Below are 19,767 nucleotides of genomic sequence, written 5' to 3' on the forward strand. Positions count from 1 at the left end.
CCAAAATGAAATGTGTGTGGCTAGGGTGTGGCCATGTTGGAGCAGGTCACGCACTCGGCTGTTGTTACCGAAGGCTATTACAGCCGCTTTAAGGGCATCCTGTATTTTGTTTACAGCCCGAACTGTAGCTGCAATTTGTTGGGCCGGGTGCCCCAGAGATCCCACTGGGATATATATGTGTTTTTGACAATTTGTCCCAAAATACTGAGGGTCTCCTGGGTTCCCTTGCACCACCTGTTATCCATAGTCCCTTGGTCCCTGGTTCCAGGATCCAACACGTGTCACTTCCCACTTCTGGCTTTCTCTTCTTCCCTTTAACAATGGTTATGTTGCACCCTCCCCTTACACACCATACCCTCCCTGCTGCAGCCATATGCCCTCTGTGATTCCCAACACCAAGCAAAACCGAGTGTATTATTACCTGAATTACCATCCCCACCCTGCCCGATGATTTCCAATGTCCTCACTAGCCCTTACAGGGGACCCACAAAGCCCTCAAAGCCACTAGCCCTTACAGGGGACCCACAAAGGTGCGAGTCTGACATCCTGGGTGGGGGCGGGGATTCAGCCGGAGCCAGCGGTGGGGCCGGAGTCGTTCAGATCTGTCTCTGCCGACCTCGGGAGGACGTGTTTGGGGACCGGGACACTCGCCCCAGCAGCAGGTATTTTTTTCGGGACCCAACAGCGAGCAACGGGCAGAGCAGCCCGGCGCCTCGTTAGTGAGTCCGCCAATTAGGCCTCATTTTGGACCCCCCGATTTTGGCCCATTGGGTTTCAACCCCACCCAGTTCTGGTTCCCAGACGTGCCCCTAACTCGGCCCTGGGGCTACGTCAGGCACCTTTTAGGCTGGATTCACTTGGGCCTCTCGCTTCCATGTCCCACCCACGGTTTCTGCCCAGGGGATTGTGACACTTCAGGCATGTTCCCGTCTCCTCGCTGGGCTCACAAGGAGGGTCAATGTCCAGGCTCAGTGATGACGAGATCCCCCCGCTGCTGTCCAGCCCCCTGACCCCACGTCTGGTTTGTGTTGCAGACCCGCCCGGGCCCCCCAACATCACCTGGACCCTGACCAGGAACAAACACCCCGGTGAGAGGCCGCGCTGTGAGTCCCGGGCGTCAGCGAGCGCGTCCTAGGTCCTGCTCTGCCCGGGCTCAGGGCCAGGGGCTAGGCTCAGCTGGGCCAGGCCGGTTCATGCCCAGAGGGGAACCCCGGGGAAAGCCGCTGGGCTGCAGGGAGGGTGGTGGGAGGCGCAGGCCCGGGTCCCTCTGTCTCCGGACTCCAGTGCGGCGCTAGGGGCCGCTGACCAGCGGGAGAAGATGGGTTAGGAAGCGATCTCTGCAACGGAGATGTGCTGCCAGGAAGAGGCACCGGGATTGTGGGGCCCACAGAGGGGCCGTGTCTCTGCACTGGGGGAGAGTCCCTGTGTAACTTGCACCCCACCCCCAAAGGTGGCTGCCTCTTCACACTGGGTGAGGGTTCCCAGTATAAACATCTGCCATGCTCCACCTCAGAGGTGGCTGCATTTTCTCTTCTTCACAGGGGATCTTGGCGGGACCTAATGTACCTGCTCATCTCTTCCAGTGCTGGGCCTGGACATGCGGGGAGCTGAGGGCAATGGCCTGTCTCTGGAGACCCAGGAGGGCGACTCGCTGACACTGATCTGTGAGGCTGGGAGCAAACCCGTGGCCACCCTGAGCTGGACCAAAGCCAATGAGTCCCTGAGTCCCGGCCCGGGAGGTGTCGGGCGCCTGGAGCTGTGGAATTTCAGCAGAGGGGACGCTGGGGTGTATCGGTGCTGGGCGAAGAATCGCTACGGGTCGGCCAGCTGGGCCCTGCGTGTGCACGTGCAGGGTGAGGTGCTGGAGTCGTGGGGGGCTATGCTGCAAGGGGCAGGGCGGGGGCTCCGTCACGGGTGCAGGACAGAGGGTCTATTGGGGGCGCTCTCCAGTCTAATACGTTGCTGTGGGTATTTCAGCCCCAGAGAGCACTGTGCAAATCACTGTCTGCAGAGCTAGCAGGAACGAACCCCAGCTATTCCAGGTATCGCTACAGGGCAGGGAGTGGGGCACGGGGCCTTTGCCCTCTAGGGGGCACTAGCTCCAACCCGGCCCCAGAGCGGAGCTGGCTGGGTCGGGGCAGAGGTTGCAGGATCTATCCCAGGCTCTTGCTGTGTTCCAGCTCCCAGAGGCGGCCGCACTCGGGCATTTATTGAAATCAGCTGCAAACTCGTGTTCATGCCGACTGGATTCTTGCTGGCCTATTACCTCACCCTGCTCTATTACAGACGGTAAATCAGCCACCAACCCCACCCCCCAGCCACCCACCGACCCACCCATCTACCCATGGATCTATCCATCCCCATAAACCCCAGCGATCCATCTATCTATCTATCTGTCTGTCTGTCTATCCAGCTGCCTACATAGCGCAGTATCTGTTTCTCTCCCAGGACTCCCTGCTGCTGTCATGGAAGGAGAAGGAAGGACAGACCAGAGACTCTGGTGGCAGCCACCCACCTCCCGGCCAGCCCCTCCCGGCTGGAATAGGACTGAACCACCCGCCTCCCAGGCAGTACTGGCAGGAAGTGTGGAGCCCCCCATAGGCGGTCGTCCCAATTCACCGTACTCTAGGGGCAGTTCTGCTGGAGACCCACCGTACCCCACTGCCACCTGCGACAGGTGGAAACAAGGAGGGGTGGCTACTCTGCCTGGGAAAGAGACAAAGGACTGGGGAGGGGAAAGGAGGCGTGGCTGGGGGTGGCCGGCTGGAAGGGCCAGTCCCCTGGGGGATCTCAGGGGGCAGAGCAGAGTCCGAGAATGGGGCTCTGGGGCTTCCCAGTTGGTCGTCAGTGCAACTTTCTGATCCATCTGCTAACAAAGTCATTCTGCGCCGGGATCCTGACAACGAATGAACATTTCTGCCCCCCACACGGGCCGTGAGTCGCTTCTGACTGCAGGGCGGGCACTCGGCCCCTTTGGGGGGTGTCACAGCACCCAGGGCCCCGTCCAGGGGCACTCACTGTGGGGAGCTCACGGCGGAGCAGGGGGGCCAAATGCTCCGAGGCAGATTCAGGAGGCGGCTGCCCTGGTGATCGGGGACCCGAGGGGAGACCCCGTCCACTTAAATCTCGCCTGGCTTCACCCCGACAGCTTCCCCAGCAGCGTCCGCGTGGGACTCCGGCACAGCTGAGCCATGTCCTTTGCCTCCCTTCCTTCTTCCCCACACCCCACCCACAGCTGTGCTTGGTTCTTGATGGCCTAGGGGTCGGGGGTGCCTCTGAGTCAGTTCCCCTCCCGCCGTGCTGGGCTGGGGGAGACACTTTACTTGTCCTGCCAGCCTCACTGGCTGCCCCTCTGTCGGCCATGCTCCGCCAGCCACCCTGCCGGCCGCTTCACCAGCCGCCCCGTCACACGCCGTCACCTCCCACAGCCCCTGCTCCTGCTATGACCCCAGCCGGTCGCTCTGTCGAGGTCTCACTTGTGACCTGTCTGTGCCCAGGGCAGCCAACTGAGAATGCCAGGGTCAGAGCAGGCTGCAAAAGGAGAGCAGATTCTCCCAGCACTGGCGGGTGACACTGAAGCCCGGCTTCTGAACCAGCCACAAACTGCTTCTGCTTTCCCCCACACTGGATATCAAGAAGCCAGTCCACAAATACACACAGCCCCTTTACTGCATTCCAGTTTCTGGCTCCCAAATCAGCACCAGGTCCAGTGAAGAGACCAGTTGTTTAAACTCTTTGCTCTTTACTAAAAAGGTTCCCTCTGACTCCAAGGGGTCAGCCACAGCACCAGATCAATATGAGTTTGGATCTTACCTAAAATACCACGCTGCCGGCCAATCCTTCAGTAACTAAAACTAAAGGTTTATTGTAAAAAGAAAGAAATAAACCATGAGAGAAATGTAAAAGGGTTAAAGTAAATCAAATGCATACACATTATTGAAAGTCCCTGTACATCAGGTTTCTGGAAGAAATGTGGAGTTGCCGCTTGTATAGTTCCCCCTGGTTCACATCCAGTACCTGGATGGGTCTAAGTCCTTTGGTTCAGTTGCAAGATGAATTGATCCAGAGGCAGGTGTGTGTTTGCAGCTGGACAGCATCACAGACAAAATGGTTTTTGTGTTTGATCTTATCGACCCTCTGTCCCTGGCCATGATGCCTGTGAAAAGTCACAAGAACTAAAATGGAGTCCAGAGTCACATGGGCCAATCCTGGTAACTCTTCAGGTGTGCCTGGGGTCTCTTCCTGGCCCCTTGCATCTGTGAGTTTCTTAATGGGCCATTAAGCAGGCTATTGTCCTGCCGCCTCTGTGTCTGGGGTGTGTCCCAGCCAGCCCAAACTGACATGCAGAAATATCAAATACATCCGTAACTTTCATTTCACATATACTACATGAACATGATTATTGTTATCTTACTCATTGCGATATATCCCTCCTATCAGTACCTGACATGATGTATCACACACGCATTATCATGGTTCTGCCATACTGATGTCACACAATATGCTAAATGCCCCCCTCCCCACTCAAGCCAGCCCGCGTGACACCACCCAGCTCTCTGATTCCCAGCTCTCAGTGATTGCCGCCAGCTCTCGGGAGGAGATCCTCACTCCCGGCTGAAACGCTTCCCGAGTTCCCACCTCCTCCTTGCGCAGGTGCTAGGCTGATCGGCTCCGTCTCCTTCCCCTTTCAGTCACTGTGCGGCCGAAGCGCGGCGGGAGCAGGTCGCAGCCTCCCTCTCCCACGAGAGACGATGTCGGCATCTGGAAAACACGTAACAAAACAAAACACTGCTCCTGGCATCTTGCTTGGCTGCACAGCTCAGTCTGAGCAGTGGGAGGAGATGGTTAAACCACAGCTGGGGCTCTGAAGCCCTCCCTGTTATTCCCTGCCCACAACCCACCCCATTGTCCCCCCACACACACCTTCATGGTGCTCTGGCATCTCATCCCCTTGCGTAGCCAGTTCTGTTCAGATGACAGTGACCCTTCCCACAGCCCAGGCTAGGCACGGTTCTGCTGCCATTTGTTCATACAGAAGGCGGAAACATTTTGGTACCCTGCACTGAAGGGATTTGTAACCCAGCACCAGCAAAGGGGATCATTGGGGCAAAGAAGCCAGTCACGCTGTGCACCTAGGCAGGGGTCTGCTCATGCCAATACAGCACGGTCCTGAAGCCCTCCCCGGCCACACCCAGCCAGTTCAGCGGGGCAGAGCTCACTCAGACCCTGCTTACAAAGATGTTTGGTTGGTGGTATTAACATCACAGCACTGCATTTTGGTTGTTTTTTAAAAGAAAGGTTTTTTGCAAATCTTCCATTTCCTAATAAACAATCACAACAAGATCTTTTGTTTTAAAAAATCTTTCACAGAGATGTTGGCTACTTAAAGCAAATGGTCACTGGAAAACATTCACTGGATAGGAATTTTTCACAAAAAAAAGCACAAGTTCCCCAGATTCACGCCCATTTCTTGTGCATTAAAATAATTTGAAGATACGGAGTGTTTTGTTTCATTATTAACATTAGAGAGATAGTGACTGGGGATAATGACTGGTAATTAACTCTTGCCCTCCCAGAGCAGTAAGAGACGGACCCAGTCACCAGGATCCCATGTCACCAGCCATGTCTGGTTCTGATCTCAACCTTGGGACTCCAAATTTTCCGAGTGAATCTCGTTTTTTCCACATTCTGAACCTGGTGATTCCCAAGACCAGGAAAAACACACGAGTCAAATGCTGAGCTCAATACAACACACAGGGATCCCTCGGCCAGCGCTGAGATGGACAGCTTTTCAATGGACAGATAGAAGCTGTGGCTGTCCCTGGAATGCAGCTCCCTCTACTGACACCAGCTGAGCCGGATCCCATCACCAGAGAATCTCCTTTATGGGGCAGCCCCAGACTCAGGGTTCCTAGTCGCTGTGAGGGCATTTGAGGAACCGAGAGAGAGAAAACAAACGTCTGTGCTCAGTGACCGGCTGCGGTTTGCAGATGTCTCCCCTTCTGAGACACCCAGGTCCCATTCCCACCTAACAGAGCCAGCCTGTCCCCCACCCTGGGGCATATCACAGCCAGCGTCCCCTGCTCTGAGGCAGATCGGCGCTGTCTCCTCCTAGAGGGAAAAGTCCCTGTGCCCCATTTCCACCCCCTGAGTAAGTCCCCCTCGGTGGGGCCGGAAGCCGGCTCTGCGTGAGACATGGCCAGTATCTGTGTGACAATCTCTCTTCGTGGCCACAGAGATTTCCAGCGACTGGAACCGGGTTGGACAAGATGTTCTAGTTCACATACTGACTTCCCCTTCCTGCCTTGAAATCTCTCATCTCACCCCAGCCCTCGCCCTGACACTCGTGCCCGCTCCCTTCCAGGCACGTCTCCTCACACCCAGTACTGGCCATTGGAGCCGGGATTCACCGTCCATCCTAACCGGGCACCTGCTGTTCTAGTGCGCTGTTCCCAGCCCACCCGCACCAGAGACAGTCGCATCTCAGCTCCGGGTAAGTGTTTCATGTCTGCAGCACGTACAAGACCTTCAGAAGTGCCAGTTGCTGACATTAAAACATTATCTTGTTACTGGAAGAAGCAGTAATAAAGGGTCACAGGGGGAGAGGGAGAAGAGCAGGACTCCTGGGTTCTATCCCAGCTCTGGGAGGGGAGTGGGGTGCAGAGGGGCTCAGAGCCAGGAACCTTGCTCCTGTCCCTGGCTCTGGGAGGGGAGGAGAGTCTACTGGGTTAGAGCTGGGGATGGGGATGGGGGCGGGGAGCCAGGACTCCTGGGTTCTATATCGAACCCCAAAAGCAATGTGCCGCCTGCCCCTGTTGCAGGGAGGCCACGGGCAGCCCCAGGCAGAGGGAGGGGAAGTCGGCAGGAAGCTGGTGCTGAATTTCTATGAAAAAGTCTCCCCACTACTTCCCCCACCAGCCCCACTTCTTCTTTTGGGTTCCTGTGCACGCCGCTTCCCTGGCTCCAAGTCACAGACCAAGGGAAGCCAGAGCTGCAGAGGCAGGCGCTGGGCCCCTCTCTGCAGGTTTAGGGGTCAGTATAACTGGGGGGAAGGAACTGGTTGGTCTGAGGAGACTCGTCGGTGCCCTTCAATCCCGACCCGCAGCCCCTGCTACCCCAGCTCTGAGATCCCCACCCCCACAGCTCTGCCAGGGCCCCTCATGCCCAAGAGGGTCCTAACCCAGGGCTCCCCCCATGGCGGGGGTCACACTAGACCATCAGCTCAGAGGAGGGGCATAGAGCAGGGATTCCCCCAGCTCTCATCTCTGAGCATCCTTCCCAAAAACACCACAGGGCAGCGAGGGACAGTGGGAAATGCAGCTGCTGGGTTCCCCTTGCCCAGGAGGCAGGTCTGGAGCGGGGGAGGTGCAGGCACTGTGGAGGGGGCAGCTATAGGTACCCCACGGGGAGCACATCGGTGTAAACACCCCATTGGCCCAGCGGATGTGGGTCCATTCAAAGGGGGGACATACCAGACACAAACCCCTGGGGATCCCAGACCCCGCTCAGGGACAGGGCAGCCCCCCCCACCCCCCGGGACAGAGATGGGGGTTGGGTTTCTTGGGGCCAATAATCCCCTGCTCCTCCAGCCCCACTCAGAGGGACCCGTCCCACCCTGCTCTGGGCTGGGGGAAGGGCATAGGCCATTGGGGGAATCCGGGCTGAGACCCGCCCAGCTCGCTGCACCAGTGACCAGCTGCAAGGCTCCAGAACTCCAGCCTTGCCCAGAGGGGGAACCTCCCTCTGATTGGCTGCCCTCCCCGCTTGCCTGACTCCCAGGGAATAGCAGCCAATCAGGATTGTTGTAGGAGGGAATCTGCTCCTCCCTCCCCTCGGGAGCTGGCAGGAGTTTTCAAGTAGGGCAGGGGAGCGACACCAAATCCGGACGGGGAGGAGCCGACGGGCCGCACACAACAGGGTGTCGGAGACGAAGCCCAAACCTGGCGATTGTCACAGCCGATCTCGGGAGTTTCCAGCCTTTTTTAGCCACTCGCATGATTCTCGAGCCAATCTCGGGCGTTTTCAGACAATGTCACGACGTTTAGAGTAAATCTGAGGGTTTTCAGTGAATTTCAGGGGATTTTCTGCCAGTGCCGTGCTGCTCCCTGACATCTCGGGAGTTTTAGCAGATCCCAGAATCCTGGCACCACAGAACCACAGGGCTGCAGGGGACCTCGAGGGGGGTCTGGTCTGAGCCCTGCCCGGATGCAGGGTTTGTTGTGTGTAACCTGCCCCAGACAGATGCTGTCCAGCCTCCTCTCCACACCTCCAGTGAAGGAGCTGCCACCATCGCCGAGGCCTCTGCTCCGCTGTCCTGCTGCTCTTACCGTCAGGACGTTTTTCCTGAGGTTTCCTCTAACTCTGCTCTGCTCTAGTGTGCTGAGACTGTGACCCACCCCGACGCCCAGATCCTTCTCCGCAGGGCTGCTGCCAAACTGTATCTGCGCATTTGGTTTTTCTTCCCTAACTGCAGGACCTTACATTGGAATTTGTTCAATTTCATTTTGTTGCCTATAGCCCGGTTCTCCCATTTATCAAGATCCCTCTGAATTTTGGCTCCCTCCTCCAAAGTGCTGGCAGCTCTCCCTGCTTTGTGCCATCAGCAAATGTGATCAGTCTGTTCTCTATGCCTGCGTCCAGGGCAGTAATAAAGCACCGGGCCCAGAGCAGATTCCTGTGGAATCCCACTCAAGACCTCCCTCCAATCTGACATCCTTCCATGAATCGTTACTCTTCGTTTGTGGTTCTTTAACCATCCGTGTATCCACTTAACGGTCGTTCTGCCGAGCCCACATTTCTCCAGCTCACTTAGCGCAATGTCACGTGGGAATGTGTCAAAGCCTTGCTGAAGTCCAGGTATATTATGTCCCCCGCATTCCCCCGTCCACCAAACCAGGTGTCCTGCCATGGAAGGAAATCAAGCTGGTTCGGCAGGACTTGTTCTTGGTCAGTCCATGCTGGCTGCTAGTGATCACCCGTCACCCTCCAGGAATTCGCAAATCGAATGTTTTATACATTGCTCTAGCAGCTCCCCAGGTATCAAGAACAGGCTGACTGGTCTGTAGTTCCCTGGATCCTCCTTTACCCTGTCATACATCGGCCCTACACTAGCCCATCTCCAGTTTACTGGGACTTCTCCTGTCATCCAGGAGTTTGTAAATATTATTTCCAGTGGCTCGGAGATTTCTTCAGCTAATTCCTTCAGTGCCCTCGTGTGAATAGCACCCGGCCCTGCTGATTTGAATTTATTCACATTGCTCAGAAGGTCTCTGACGTGTTCTTTACGTGTCCGCATCTGCTTCCCTTCCCCCCATTGCCTGCGGTAACTTCGCCGTCCCTCCGGTCACCAACTGTTTTTTGTGAGAAGACTGAAGCAAGGCAGGCACTGAGCAGCTCTGCTGCCGATCAGCTCCCGTTACCAGCTCGTGATTGTCTGCCCAATCGCATGATTCCTAGAGAAAATCTCAGGATTTTACCCAATTTAAGGATTTCTTTGGCCCAACATGTCAGAACCGTCTGGTGATTTGGGAATTTTGGGGGGTGACCCAGCTGCCAGCAGCTCCAGGATCAGCCCCTGCAGAGCCCGGCAACACTGATGGACCCAAGGCCAGATCTGTCCCCCCCAGACGGCCTCTGCTCTGACGTTCCCACCACCCGTCTGTCTCTAGGTCTGTCCCAGCCGGACGCCCCAGCCATGGGCCGAGCCCTGCCGCCATGTCAGGACGCCGGGGAAGAGGAGATCGTGGCTCAGGGGCCCTCGCACGGGACAGGGGGTGTGAACCCTGCTGCAGCCATGCTGAGGGCCCTGCTCCTCGCCCTGCTCTGGAGGGGTAAGTAAGCGGCGCCTGCAGCCCCAGCGCAGGGAGGAGCAGAGCCCGTGCTGAGCAGGGCCGGGTCTGTGCCACGACTTGGAAGGGAGACTGGCCAGAGGGGGAGGGGAACCAGTGCCCCAGTGCGGCGCTAGGGGGCTCTGAGCGGCAGGAGGCGGCTCGTTGTATGAATGGAAACTAAATGTCGTGACATTTGGTGGAGGACCCGTCACCCAGGGCTGGGCTCGCTGGGGCTGCGGGTCGGGAGTGAGGGGCACCGGCAGGGCGGGGTGGGGGGAGCTCAGGGTTGGTCTGTTCTCTCCATCGGTCCCAGTTCGGTCTCTCCGTCCCCACAGGGTCCCTGGCCCAGGAACCTGGTTATTCCCTGACGGTGCCGCGGTCGGTGTCGGTGCAGGAGGGTCTCTGCGTTCTCGTCCCCTGCAACTTCACGTACCCAGCTCGGTACATCAGAGAGAATCCCCAGGACAAACTCTATGGACACTGGTTCAAGGGTTCTGCTGATGTGGGCCGGGATCCGCCCGTGGCCAGCAGTGACCCCAGCCGGGAGGTGTCGCAGGAGACCCGGGGCCGGTTCCGGCTGGTGGGGGATTCTGCTCGTGGCGACTGCTCCCTGCAAATCGACAACGCCCGACAGACGGACGGAGGGAGCTATTTCCTTAGAGTCGAGAGAGGATCATTTAAACTCAGCTACCGCGTCTCTACCGGTTACACGGAGCCTGAGATCTACGTGCTGAGTAAGTGGAGCCGCATCCACCTCTCCTCACAGCCCCTGAGCCAGCCCTGCCTGGGGCCCGGTCGGGGCCAGCCCCACTGGAGGTGAAGGCCCTGTGCCCCATGGTAATTCTCTCCCCGTGTCTCAGGGCTGACGGAGAAGCCGGAGATCCAGATCTTGCCGGCGCTGGGGCTGCCAGAGACGCTGGTGGCCGGGGAGCCGGTGACTGTGACCTGCACGGCCCCCGGGCGCTGCTCAGGGACCTCACCCCAAATCAGCTGGACGGGGCCGTTCAGCAACACAGCCAGGGACGTCTCGGTCTCACCGGCGAATGGCACCAGGGCTCACAGCTCTGAGCTGCGCTTCACACCCGCCCGGGGCGATGATGGGAAGAATCTCACCTGCACCGTCACTTACAGCCCAGCACCGGGACCTTCCACCAGCAGAGCCGTCAGCCTCCAAGTCGGCTGTGAGTGACCCCGGCCCCTCCACCCCAGCCGCCCCAGCCCCCTCTGCTGGGATCCCCACCCCTGCGCTACCCCAGACCTGCCCCCAGCCCCCTCCCAACTCACCCTCTGATGGGATCCCCACCCCCCACCATGCACCCCCAGCCAATATTACCCCGGCCCCTCCCTCTCCCCCTGATATCTTGGAGCCCCTCCTCTCTTGGGATTATCACCCCTTCCCTCCCACCCGGCTGTGGCAACCCCTCCCAGCCGTACCCCCAGATCCCCGGCCCTCCTCTGCTGGGATTCCCCCAGCCCCGGCCTCCCCATCTCCCAGAATCCTCCCCTGCATGGATCCACCCCCATTCCAGCCCCCTTTTGCTGGGATTCCCCCCCACACAGACCAGCCACCCCAGTTCCCCTGAGATCCCCCTGGGCTGTCCCACCGCGTCTCTTCCACCACCACCACCACTGCCGGGAGCTGTGGATGCTCTGTGTGGGGCACAGTGTGAACACGACCCTGTTGCTGTCCGGCACTAACCAGCATTAAACCCACGCCGGGCTCCATGTCCAGAGACCTCAGCCGGCCCCGCCCCAGGCACAGCCCCACTGACGGCCTGTGAGCCCCACGTTGCAGATCCAGGGCAGAGGGAAACGCAGCAACTGCCCTTGTGATGAGAAGGATCAAGTCTGGCATCGTAGCCACGTCCCTTGTTCCCGTCAGCCCCAGGCAGATTTCACAGGGACCCCGTGTGGGAGCCCAGACCCCAGCCCCAGCCCGCACGTCTGCACCCGCCTCGCACAACACGTCCTGGCTGCCAGCACAGACCTGCAGCCCGACCCCCACCCAACTGACCCAGGCCCTGGGACTCGGCGCCGTGGGTCTCTGATGGCCGTGCAGACCTGCCCGCCCAGGCCTGGCCCACGGGTGCCAGCTCGGCTGTTCTGGGCATGGCTTTTAGCCGCCCCTCTGGATGCAGGCTCGCGGCAGCGTTACAAAATACACGGCCTGGCCGGCCATGCCAGGCTCCTGGAAAAAGCCGAGGGACGGGAGAGAGATGAACCGGGGGGAGGCAGGGGACCCACAAAGGGGTGAGTCTGACGTCCCGGGTGGGGGCAGGGATTCAGCCGGAGCCGGCGGAGGGGCTGGAGTGGTTCAGATCTGTCTCTGCCGCCCTCGGGAGGACGTGTTTGGGGACTGGGACGCTGAGCGCCCGGCTCCAGCAGATGGTGGCACCGAGACGGTGACGCTCGCCCCAGCACCAGGTATTTTTTTCAGCACCCAACAGCGAGCGACGGGCAGAGCAGCCCGGCCCCTCGTTACTGCGTCCGCCAATTACGCCTCATTTTGGACCCCCCGATTTTGGCGCATTGGGTTTTGATCCACACGGTTCTGGTTCCCAGGCATGACCCTAACTCAGCCCTGGGGCTACGTCAGGCGCCTTTTGGGCTGAATTCACTTGGGCCTCTCGCTTCCATGTCCCACCCACGGTTCCTGCCCAGGGGATTGTGACACTTCAGGGACGTTCCCATTTCCCCGCTGGTCTCACAAGGAGGGTCAATGTCCAGGCTCAGTGATGACGAGATCCCCCCGCTGCTGTCCAGCCCCCTGACCCCACGTCTGGTTTGTGTTGCAGACCCGCCCAGGCCCCCCAACATCACCTGGACCCTGACCAGGAACAAACACCCCGGTGAGAGGCCGCGCTGTGAGTCCCGGGCGTCAGCGAGCGCGTCCTAGGTCCTGCTCTGCCCGCGCTCAGGGCCAGGGGCCAGGCTCAGCCGGGCCAGGCCGGTTCATGCCCAGAGGGGGACCCCGGGGAAAACCGCAGGGCTGCAGGGAGGGTGGTGGGAGGCGCAGGCCCGGGTCCCTCTGTCTCCGGACCCTAGTGTGGCGCAAGGGGCCGCTGACCAGCAGGAGGAGATGGGTCAGGGAGCGCTCTGTGCAACGGAGACCTGCTGCCATGGAGAGACACCGGGATTGTGTGCCCCACCACAGAGGGGCCGTGTCTCCGCACTGGCGGAAAGTCTCCGTATACCCCATTGGTAGCTGCATTTTCATGCTGGGTGAGGGTTCCCTGTATAAATATCTGCCATGCTCCACCCCAGAGGTGGCTGTATTTTGGCTCCTTCACAGGGGATGCCTGACGAGACCTAACCCGCCTGCTGATCTCTTCCAGTGCTGGGCCCGGTCGTGCGGGGAGCTGAGGGCGATGGCCTGTCTCTGGAGACCCAGGAGGGTGACTCGCTGACCCTGATCTGTGAGGCTGGGAGCAAACCTGTGGCCACACTGAGCTGGACCAAAGCCAATGAGTCCCTGAGTCCCGGCCTGGGAGGTGTCGGGCGCCTGGAGCTGTGGAATCTCAGCAGAGGGGACGCTGGGGTGTATCGGTGCTGGGCGAGGAATCCCTATGGGTCGGCCAGCCGGGCCCTGCGTCTGCACGTGCAGGGTGAGGTGCTGGGGCCGTGGGGGGCTGTGTTCCGAGAGGTAGAGAGGGGACTCCGTCACGGGTGCGGGACAGAAGGTATATGGGGGAACAGGGCAGGGCTGCAGGGGAAGGGGTGGGGGCTTTGTCGGGGTGTGGGGCTGGGGTATGTGGGGGTCGCTCTCCAATCTATACGTTCCCGTGGGTATTTCAGCCCTAGAGAGCACTCTGCAAATCACCGTCTCCAGAGCTGACAGGAGCGACCCCCAGCTATTCCCAGGTATCGCTAGAGGGCAGGGTGTGGGGCACGGGGCCTTTCCCCTCTAGGGGGCGCTAGCTCCATTATGGCCCCAGAGTGGGGCTGGCTGGGTCTGGGCAGGCGTTGCATGATCTATCCCAGGCTCTTGCTGTGTTCCAGCTCCCAGAGGCGGCCGCACTCGAGCATTTATTGAAATCAGCTGCAAACTCGTGTTCATGGCAACTGGATTCGTGCTGGCCTATTACCTCACCCTGCTCTATTACAGACGGTAAATCAGCCACCAACCCCCCCCCCCAGCCACCCACCGACCCACCCATCTACCCATGGATCTATCCATCCCCATAAACCCCAGCGATCCATCTATCTGTCTGTCTGTCTATCCAGCTGCCTACATAGCCCAGTATCTGTTTCTCTCCCAGGACTCCCTGCTGCTGTCATGGAAGGAGAAGGAAGTACAGACCAGAGACTCTGGTGGCAGCCACCCACCTCCCGGCCAGCCCCTCCCGGCTGGAATAGGACTGAACCACCCGCCTCCCAGGCAGTACTGGCAGGAAGTGTGGAGCCCCCCATAGGCGGTCGTCCCAATTCATCGTACTCTAGGGGCAGTTCTGCTGGAGACCCACCGTACCCCACTGCCACCTGCGACAGGTGGAAACAAGGAGAGGTGGATACTCTGCCTGGGAAAGAGACAAAGGACTGGGGAGGGAAAAGGAGGCGTGGCTGGGGGTGGCCGGCTGGAAGGGCCAGTCCTCTGGGGGATCTCAGGGGGCAGAGCCTGAGAATGGGGCTCTGGGGCTGCCCAGTTGGTCGTCAGTGCAACTTTCTGATTCATCTGCTAACAAAGTCATTCTGCGCCGGGATCCTGACAACGAATGAACCCTTCTGCCCCCCACGCGGGCTGTGAATCGCTTCTGACTGCAGGGCGGGCGCTCAGCCCCTTTGGGGGGTGTCACAGCTCCCCAGGGTCCCGTCCAGGGGCTCACACTGCAGGGAGCTCACGGCGGAGCAGGGGGGCCGAACGCTCCGAGGCAGATTCAGGAGGTGGCTGCCTCAGTGAGCAGGGACCCGAGGGGAGACCCCGTCCACTGGGGTCCGGCCTGGCTTCACCCCGACAGCTTCCCCAGCAGTGTCCGCGTGGTACCCCGGCACAGCTGAGCCGTGTCCTTTGCCTCCCTTCTGCTTCCCCACACCCCACTCACAGCTGTGCTTGGTTCCTGATGGCCTAGGGCTCGGGGGTGCCTCTGAGTCAGTTCCCCTCCCGCCGTGCTGGGCTGGGGGAGACACTTTACTTGGCCTGCCAGCCTCACCGACTGCCCCTCTGTCAGCCGTGCTCCGTCGGCCACCCTGCTGGCTGCTTCACCAGCTGCTCCATCACACGCTGTCACCTCCCACAGCCCCTGCTCCTACTATGACCCCGGCGGGTCGCTCTCTCGAGGTCTCACTTGTGACCTGTCTGTGCCCAGGGTAGCCAACTGATAATGCCAAGGTCAGGGCCGGCTGAAAAAGGAGAGCAGATTCTCCCAGCACTGGTGGGTGACACTGAAGTCCGGCTTCTGAACCAGCCACGAACTGCTTCTGCTTTCCCCCACACTGGATATCAAGAAGCCAGTCCACAAATACACACAGCCCCTTTACTGCATTCCAGTTCCTGGCTCCCAAATCAGCACCAGGTCCAGTAAAGAGACCAGTTGTTTAAACTCTCTGCTCTTTACTACAAAGGTTCCCTCTGACCCCAAGGGGTCAGCCACAGCACCAGATCAATATGAGTTTGGATCTTACCTAAAATCCCAAGCTGCCAGCCAATCCTTTAGAAACTAAAACTGAAGGTTTATTGTAAAAAGAAAGAAATAAACCATGAGAGAAATGTTAAAGGGTTAAAGTAAATCAGATACATACACATTATTGAAAGTCCCTATACTTCAGGTTTCTGGAAGAAATATGGAGTTGCAGTTTGTATAATTCCCCCTGCTTCACATCCAGTACCTGGATGGGTCTAAGTCCTTCGGTTCAGTTGCAAGATGAATTGATCCAGAGGCAGGTGTGTGTCTGCAGCTGGACAGGAACAAAGACAAACTGGTTTTTGTGGTTTGATCTTATAAACCCTCTGTCCCTGGCCATGTGGCCTGTGGAAAGTCACAAGAACTAAAATGGAGTCCAGAGTCACATGGGCCAATCCTGGTAACTCTTCAGGTGTGCCTGGGGTCTCTTCCTGGCCCCTTGCATCTGTGAGTTTCTTAATGGGCCATTAAGCAGGCTATTGTCCTGCTGCCTCTGTGTCTGGGGTGTGTCCCAGCCAGGCCAAACTCACATGCAGAAATATCAAATACATCCATAACTTGCATTTCACATATACTACATGAACATGAGTATTGTTATCTCACTCATTGCGATATATCCCTTCTAACAGTACCTGACATGACGTATCTCACACGCATTATCATGGTTCTGCCATACTGATGTCACACAATATACTAAATGCCCCCTCCCCACTCAAGCCAGCCCGCGTGACACCACCCAGCTCTCTGATTCCCAGCTCTCAGTGATTGCTGCCAGCTCTCGGGAGGAGATCCTCACTCCCGGCTGAAACGCTTCCCGAGTTCCCACCTCCTCCTTGCGCAGGTGCTAGGCTGATCGGCTCCGTCTCCTTCCCCTTTCAGTCACTGTGCGGCCGAAGCGCGGCGGGAGCAGGTCGCAGCCGCCCTCTGCCACGAGAGACGATGTCGGTATCTGGAAAACACGTAACAAAAGAAAACACTGCTCCTGGCATCTTGCTTGGCTGCACAGCTCAGTCTGAGCAGTGGGAGGAGATGGTTAAACCACAGCTGGGGCTCTGAAGCCCTCCCTGTTGTTCCCTGCCCCCCACCCACCCCATTGTCCCCCCCCACACACCTTCATGGTGCTCTGGCATCTCATCCCCTTGCGTAGCCAGTTCTGTTCAGATGACAGTGACCCTTCCCACAGCCCAGGCTAGGCACGGTTCTGCTGCCATTTGTTCATACAGAAGGCGGAAACATTTTGGTACCCTGCACTGAAGGGATTTGTAACCCAGCCCCAGCAAAGGGGATCATTGGGGCAAAGAAGCCAGTCATGCTGCGCACCTAGGCAGGGGTCTGCTCATGCCAATACAGCACGGTCCTGAAGCCCTCCCCGGCCACACCCAGCCAGTTCAGCAGGGCAGAGCTCACTCAGACCCTGCTTACAATGAGGTTTGGTTGGTGGTATTAACATTACAGCACTGCATTCTGGTTGTGTTTTAAAAGAAAAGTTTTGTGTAAATCTTCCATTTCCTAACAAACAATCACAACAAGATCTTTTGTTTAAAAAAATGTTTCACAGAGATGTTGGCTATGTAAAGCAAATGGTCACTGGAAAACATTCACTGGACAGGAATTTTTCACAAAAAAAAGCACAAGTTCCCCAGATTCACGCCCATCTCTCATGCATTAAAATAATTTGAAGATACGGAGTGTTTTGTTTCATTATTAACATTAGAGAGATAGTGACTGGGGATAATGACTGGTAATTAACTCTTGCCCTCCCAGAGCAGTAAGAGACGGACCCAGTCACCAGGATCCCATCTCACCAGCCATGTCTGGTTCTGATCTCAACCTTGGGACTCCAAATTTTCCGAGTGAATCTCGTTTTTCCCACAATCTGCACCTGGTGATTCCCAAGACCAGGAAAAACACACGAGTCAAATGCTGAGCTCAATACAACAAACAGGGATCCCTCGGCCAGCGCTGAGATGGACAGCTCTTCAATGGACAGACAGCAGATGTGGCTGTCCCTGGAATGCAGCTCCCTCTACTGACACCAGCTGAGCCGGTTCCCATCACCAGAGAATCTCCTTTATGGGGCAGCCCCAGACTCAGGGTTCCTAGACGCTGTGAGGGCATTTGAGGAACCGAGAGAGAGAAAACAAACGTCTGTGCTCAGTGACCAGCTGCGGTTTGCAGATGTCTCCCCTGCTGAGACACCCAGGTCCCATTCCCACCCCACAGAGCCAGCCTGCCTCCCACCCTGGGGCGTATAACAGCCAACGTCCCCTAGGGGGCAAAGGCTCCGTGCTCCATTCCCTGCCCCACAGAGCCAGCCAGTCCGCTGCCCTGAGGCAGATCGGCGCTGTCTCCTCCTAGAGGGGAAAGTCCCCATGCCCCATTCCCATCCCCTGACTAAGTCCCCCTCGGTGGGGCCGGAAGCCGGCTCTGCATGAGGCATGGCCTGTATCTGTGTGACAATCTCTCTTCGTGGCCACAGAGATTTCCAGCGACTGGAACCGGGTTGGACAAGACGTTCTAGGGTCAGATTCACACACTGACTTCCCCTTCCTGCCTTGAAATCTCTCATCTCAACCAGCCCTCGCCCTGACGCTCACACCCACTCCCTGCCAGGCACGTCTCCTCACACCCAGTCCTTGCCATTGGAGCCAGGATTCACCGTCCATCCTAACCGGGCACCTGCTGTTCCAGTGCGCTGTTCCCAGCCCACCCGCACCAGAGACGGACGCATCTCAGCTCCGGGTAAGTGTTTCGTGTCTGCAGCACGTACAATACGTTCAGAGGTGTGAGTTGCTGACATTAAAATATTATCTTGTTACTGGAAGAATCAGCAATAAAGGGTTACAGGGTGAGAGGGGAGGAGAGCAGGACTCCTGGGTTCTATCCCAGCTCTGGGAGGAGAGTGGAGTGTAGAGGGGCTCAGAGCCAGAAACCTTGGTTCTGTCCCTGGCTCTGGGAGGGGAGGAGAGTCTACTGGGTTAGTGCTGGGGATGGGGGCAGGGAGCCAGGACTGCTGGGTTCTATATCGAACCCCAAAAGCAAACTGTCCCTGTTGCAGGGAGGCTGCGGGCAGCCCCAGGCAGAGGGAGGGGAAGTCAGCAGGAGGCTGGTGCTGAATTTCTGTGAGAGCAACCCCACCAGCGCCACTTCTGCTTTTGGGTGCCTATGCACGCCACTTCCCCGGCTCCAAGTCACAGACCCAGAGGAACCAGGGCTGCAGGTGTGTCTTCAGCAAATGTGATCAGTCTGTTCCTATGCCTGTATCCAGGGCAGTAATAAAGCACCGGACCCAGAGCAGATCCCTGTGGAATCCCACTCGAGACCTCCCTCCAATCTGACATCCTTCCATGAATCGTTACTCTTCATTTGCGGTTCTTTAACCATCCGTGTATCCACTTAACAGTTGTTCTGCCGAGCCCACATTTCTCCAGCTCACGTAGCGCAATGTCACGTGGGAATGTGTCAAAGCCTTGCTGAAGTCCAGGTATATTATGTCCCCCGCATTCCTCCATCCACCAAACCAGGTGTCCTGCCGAGGAAGGAAATCAAGCTGGTTCGGCAGGACTTGTCCTTGGTCAGTCCATGCTGGCTGCTAGTGATCACCCGTCACCCTCCAGCTATTCGCAAATCGAGTGTTTTATACTTTGCTCTAGCAGCTCCCCAGGTATCTAGAACAGGCTGACTGGTCTGTAGTTCCCTGGATCCTCCTTTACCCTGTCATACATCGGCCCTACACTAGCCCTTCTCCAGTTTTCTGCGACTTCTCCTGTCATCCAGGAGTTTGTAAATATTTCCAGTGGCTCTGAGATTTCTTCAGCTAATTCCTTCAGTGCCCTCGTGTGAATAGCACCCGGCCCCGCTGATTTGAATTTATTCAAATTGCTCAGAAGGTCTCTGACATATTTTTTGGTTGTCCTGATCTGCTTCCCTTCCCCCCATTGCCTGCGGTAACTTCACCGTCCCTCCGGTCACGGGCTGTTTTTGTGAGAAGACTGAAGCAAGGCCGGCACTGAGCAGTTCTGCTGCCGATCAGCTCCCGTTACCAGCTCGGGATTGTCTGCCCAATCACAGGATTCCTACACAAAATCTCAGGATTTTTACCCAATTTAAGGATTTCTTTGGCCCAACATGTCAGAACCGTCTAGTGATTTGGGGATTTTGGGGGGTGACCCAGCTGCCAGCAGCTCCAGGATCAGCCCCTGCAGAGCCCGGCAACACTGATGGCCCCAAGGCCAGATCTGTCCCCTCCAGACGGCCTCTGCTCTGACATTCCCACCACCCGTCTGTCTCTAGGTCTGTCCCAGCCGCACACCCCAGCC

At 57.8% G+C, this 19,767-nt stretch overlaps 1 protein-coding gene across 1 annotated transcript; it reads left to right on the forward strand.

The window, feature by feature from the left end:
* The first annotated feature begins 33 nt into the window (after positions 1–33).
* Positions 34–14,186, forward strand: LOC137142159 (sialic acid-binding Ig-like lectin 13). The gene is made up of 11 exons (XM_067531383.1): positions 34–124; positions 1,035–1,088; positions 1,584–1,853; positions 6,365–6,493; positions 9,669–9,830; positions 10,166–10,559; positions 10,680–11,011; positions 12,626–12,679; positions 13,166–13,435; positions 13,830–13,938; positions 14,090–14,186. The coding sequence occupies exons 1-11, from the start codon at positions 34–36 to the stop codon at positions 14,184–14,186; spliced, it is 1,962 nt and encodes a 653-aa protein (XP_067387484.1).
* The last annotated feature ends 5,581 nt before the right edge of the window (positions 14,187–19,767 follow it).

The sequence above is a fragment of the Emydura macquarii genome, unplaced genomic scaffold (assembly GCF_026122565.2).
Source record: "Emydura macquarii macquarii isolate MOO-44397 ecotype Brisbane River unplaced genomic scaffold, CSIRO-AGI_Emac_v2 contig_3188, whole genome shotgun sequence".
Classification (NCBI taxonomy): domain Eukaryota; kingdom Metazoa; phylum Chordata; order Testudines; family Chelidae; genus Emydura; species Emydura macquarii.

Bases quoted from the DNA above. Each gene is read 5' to 3' on its own strand.
- LOC137142159 (XM_067531383.1), top strand. From the start codon at position 34: ATGTTGGAGCAGGTCACGCACTCGGCTGTTGTTACCGAAGGCTATTAC. The intron at 11,012-12,625 runs GTGAGTGACCCC...TTTGTGTTGCAG, and splicing joins CGTCAGCCTCCAAGTCGGCT to ACCCGCCCAGGCCCCCCAAC. The intron at 13,939-14,089 runs GTAAATCAGCCA...TTTCTCTCCCAG, and splicing joins ACCCTGCTCTATTACAGACG to GACTCCCTGCTGCTGTCATG.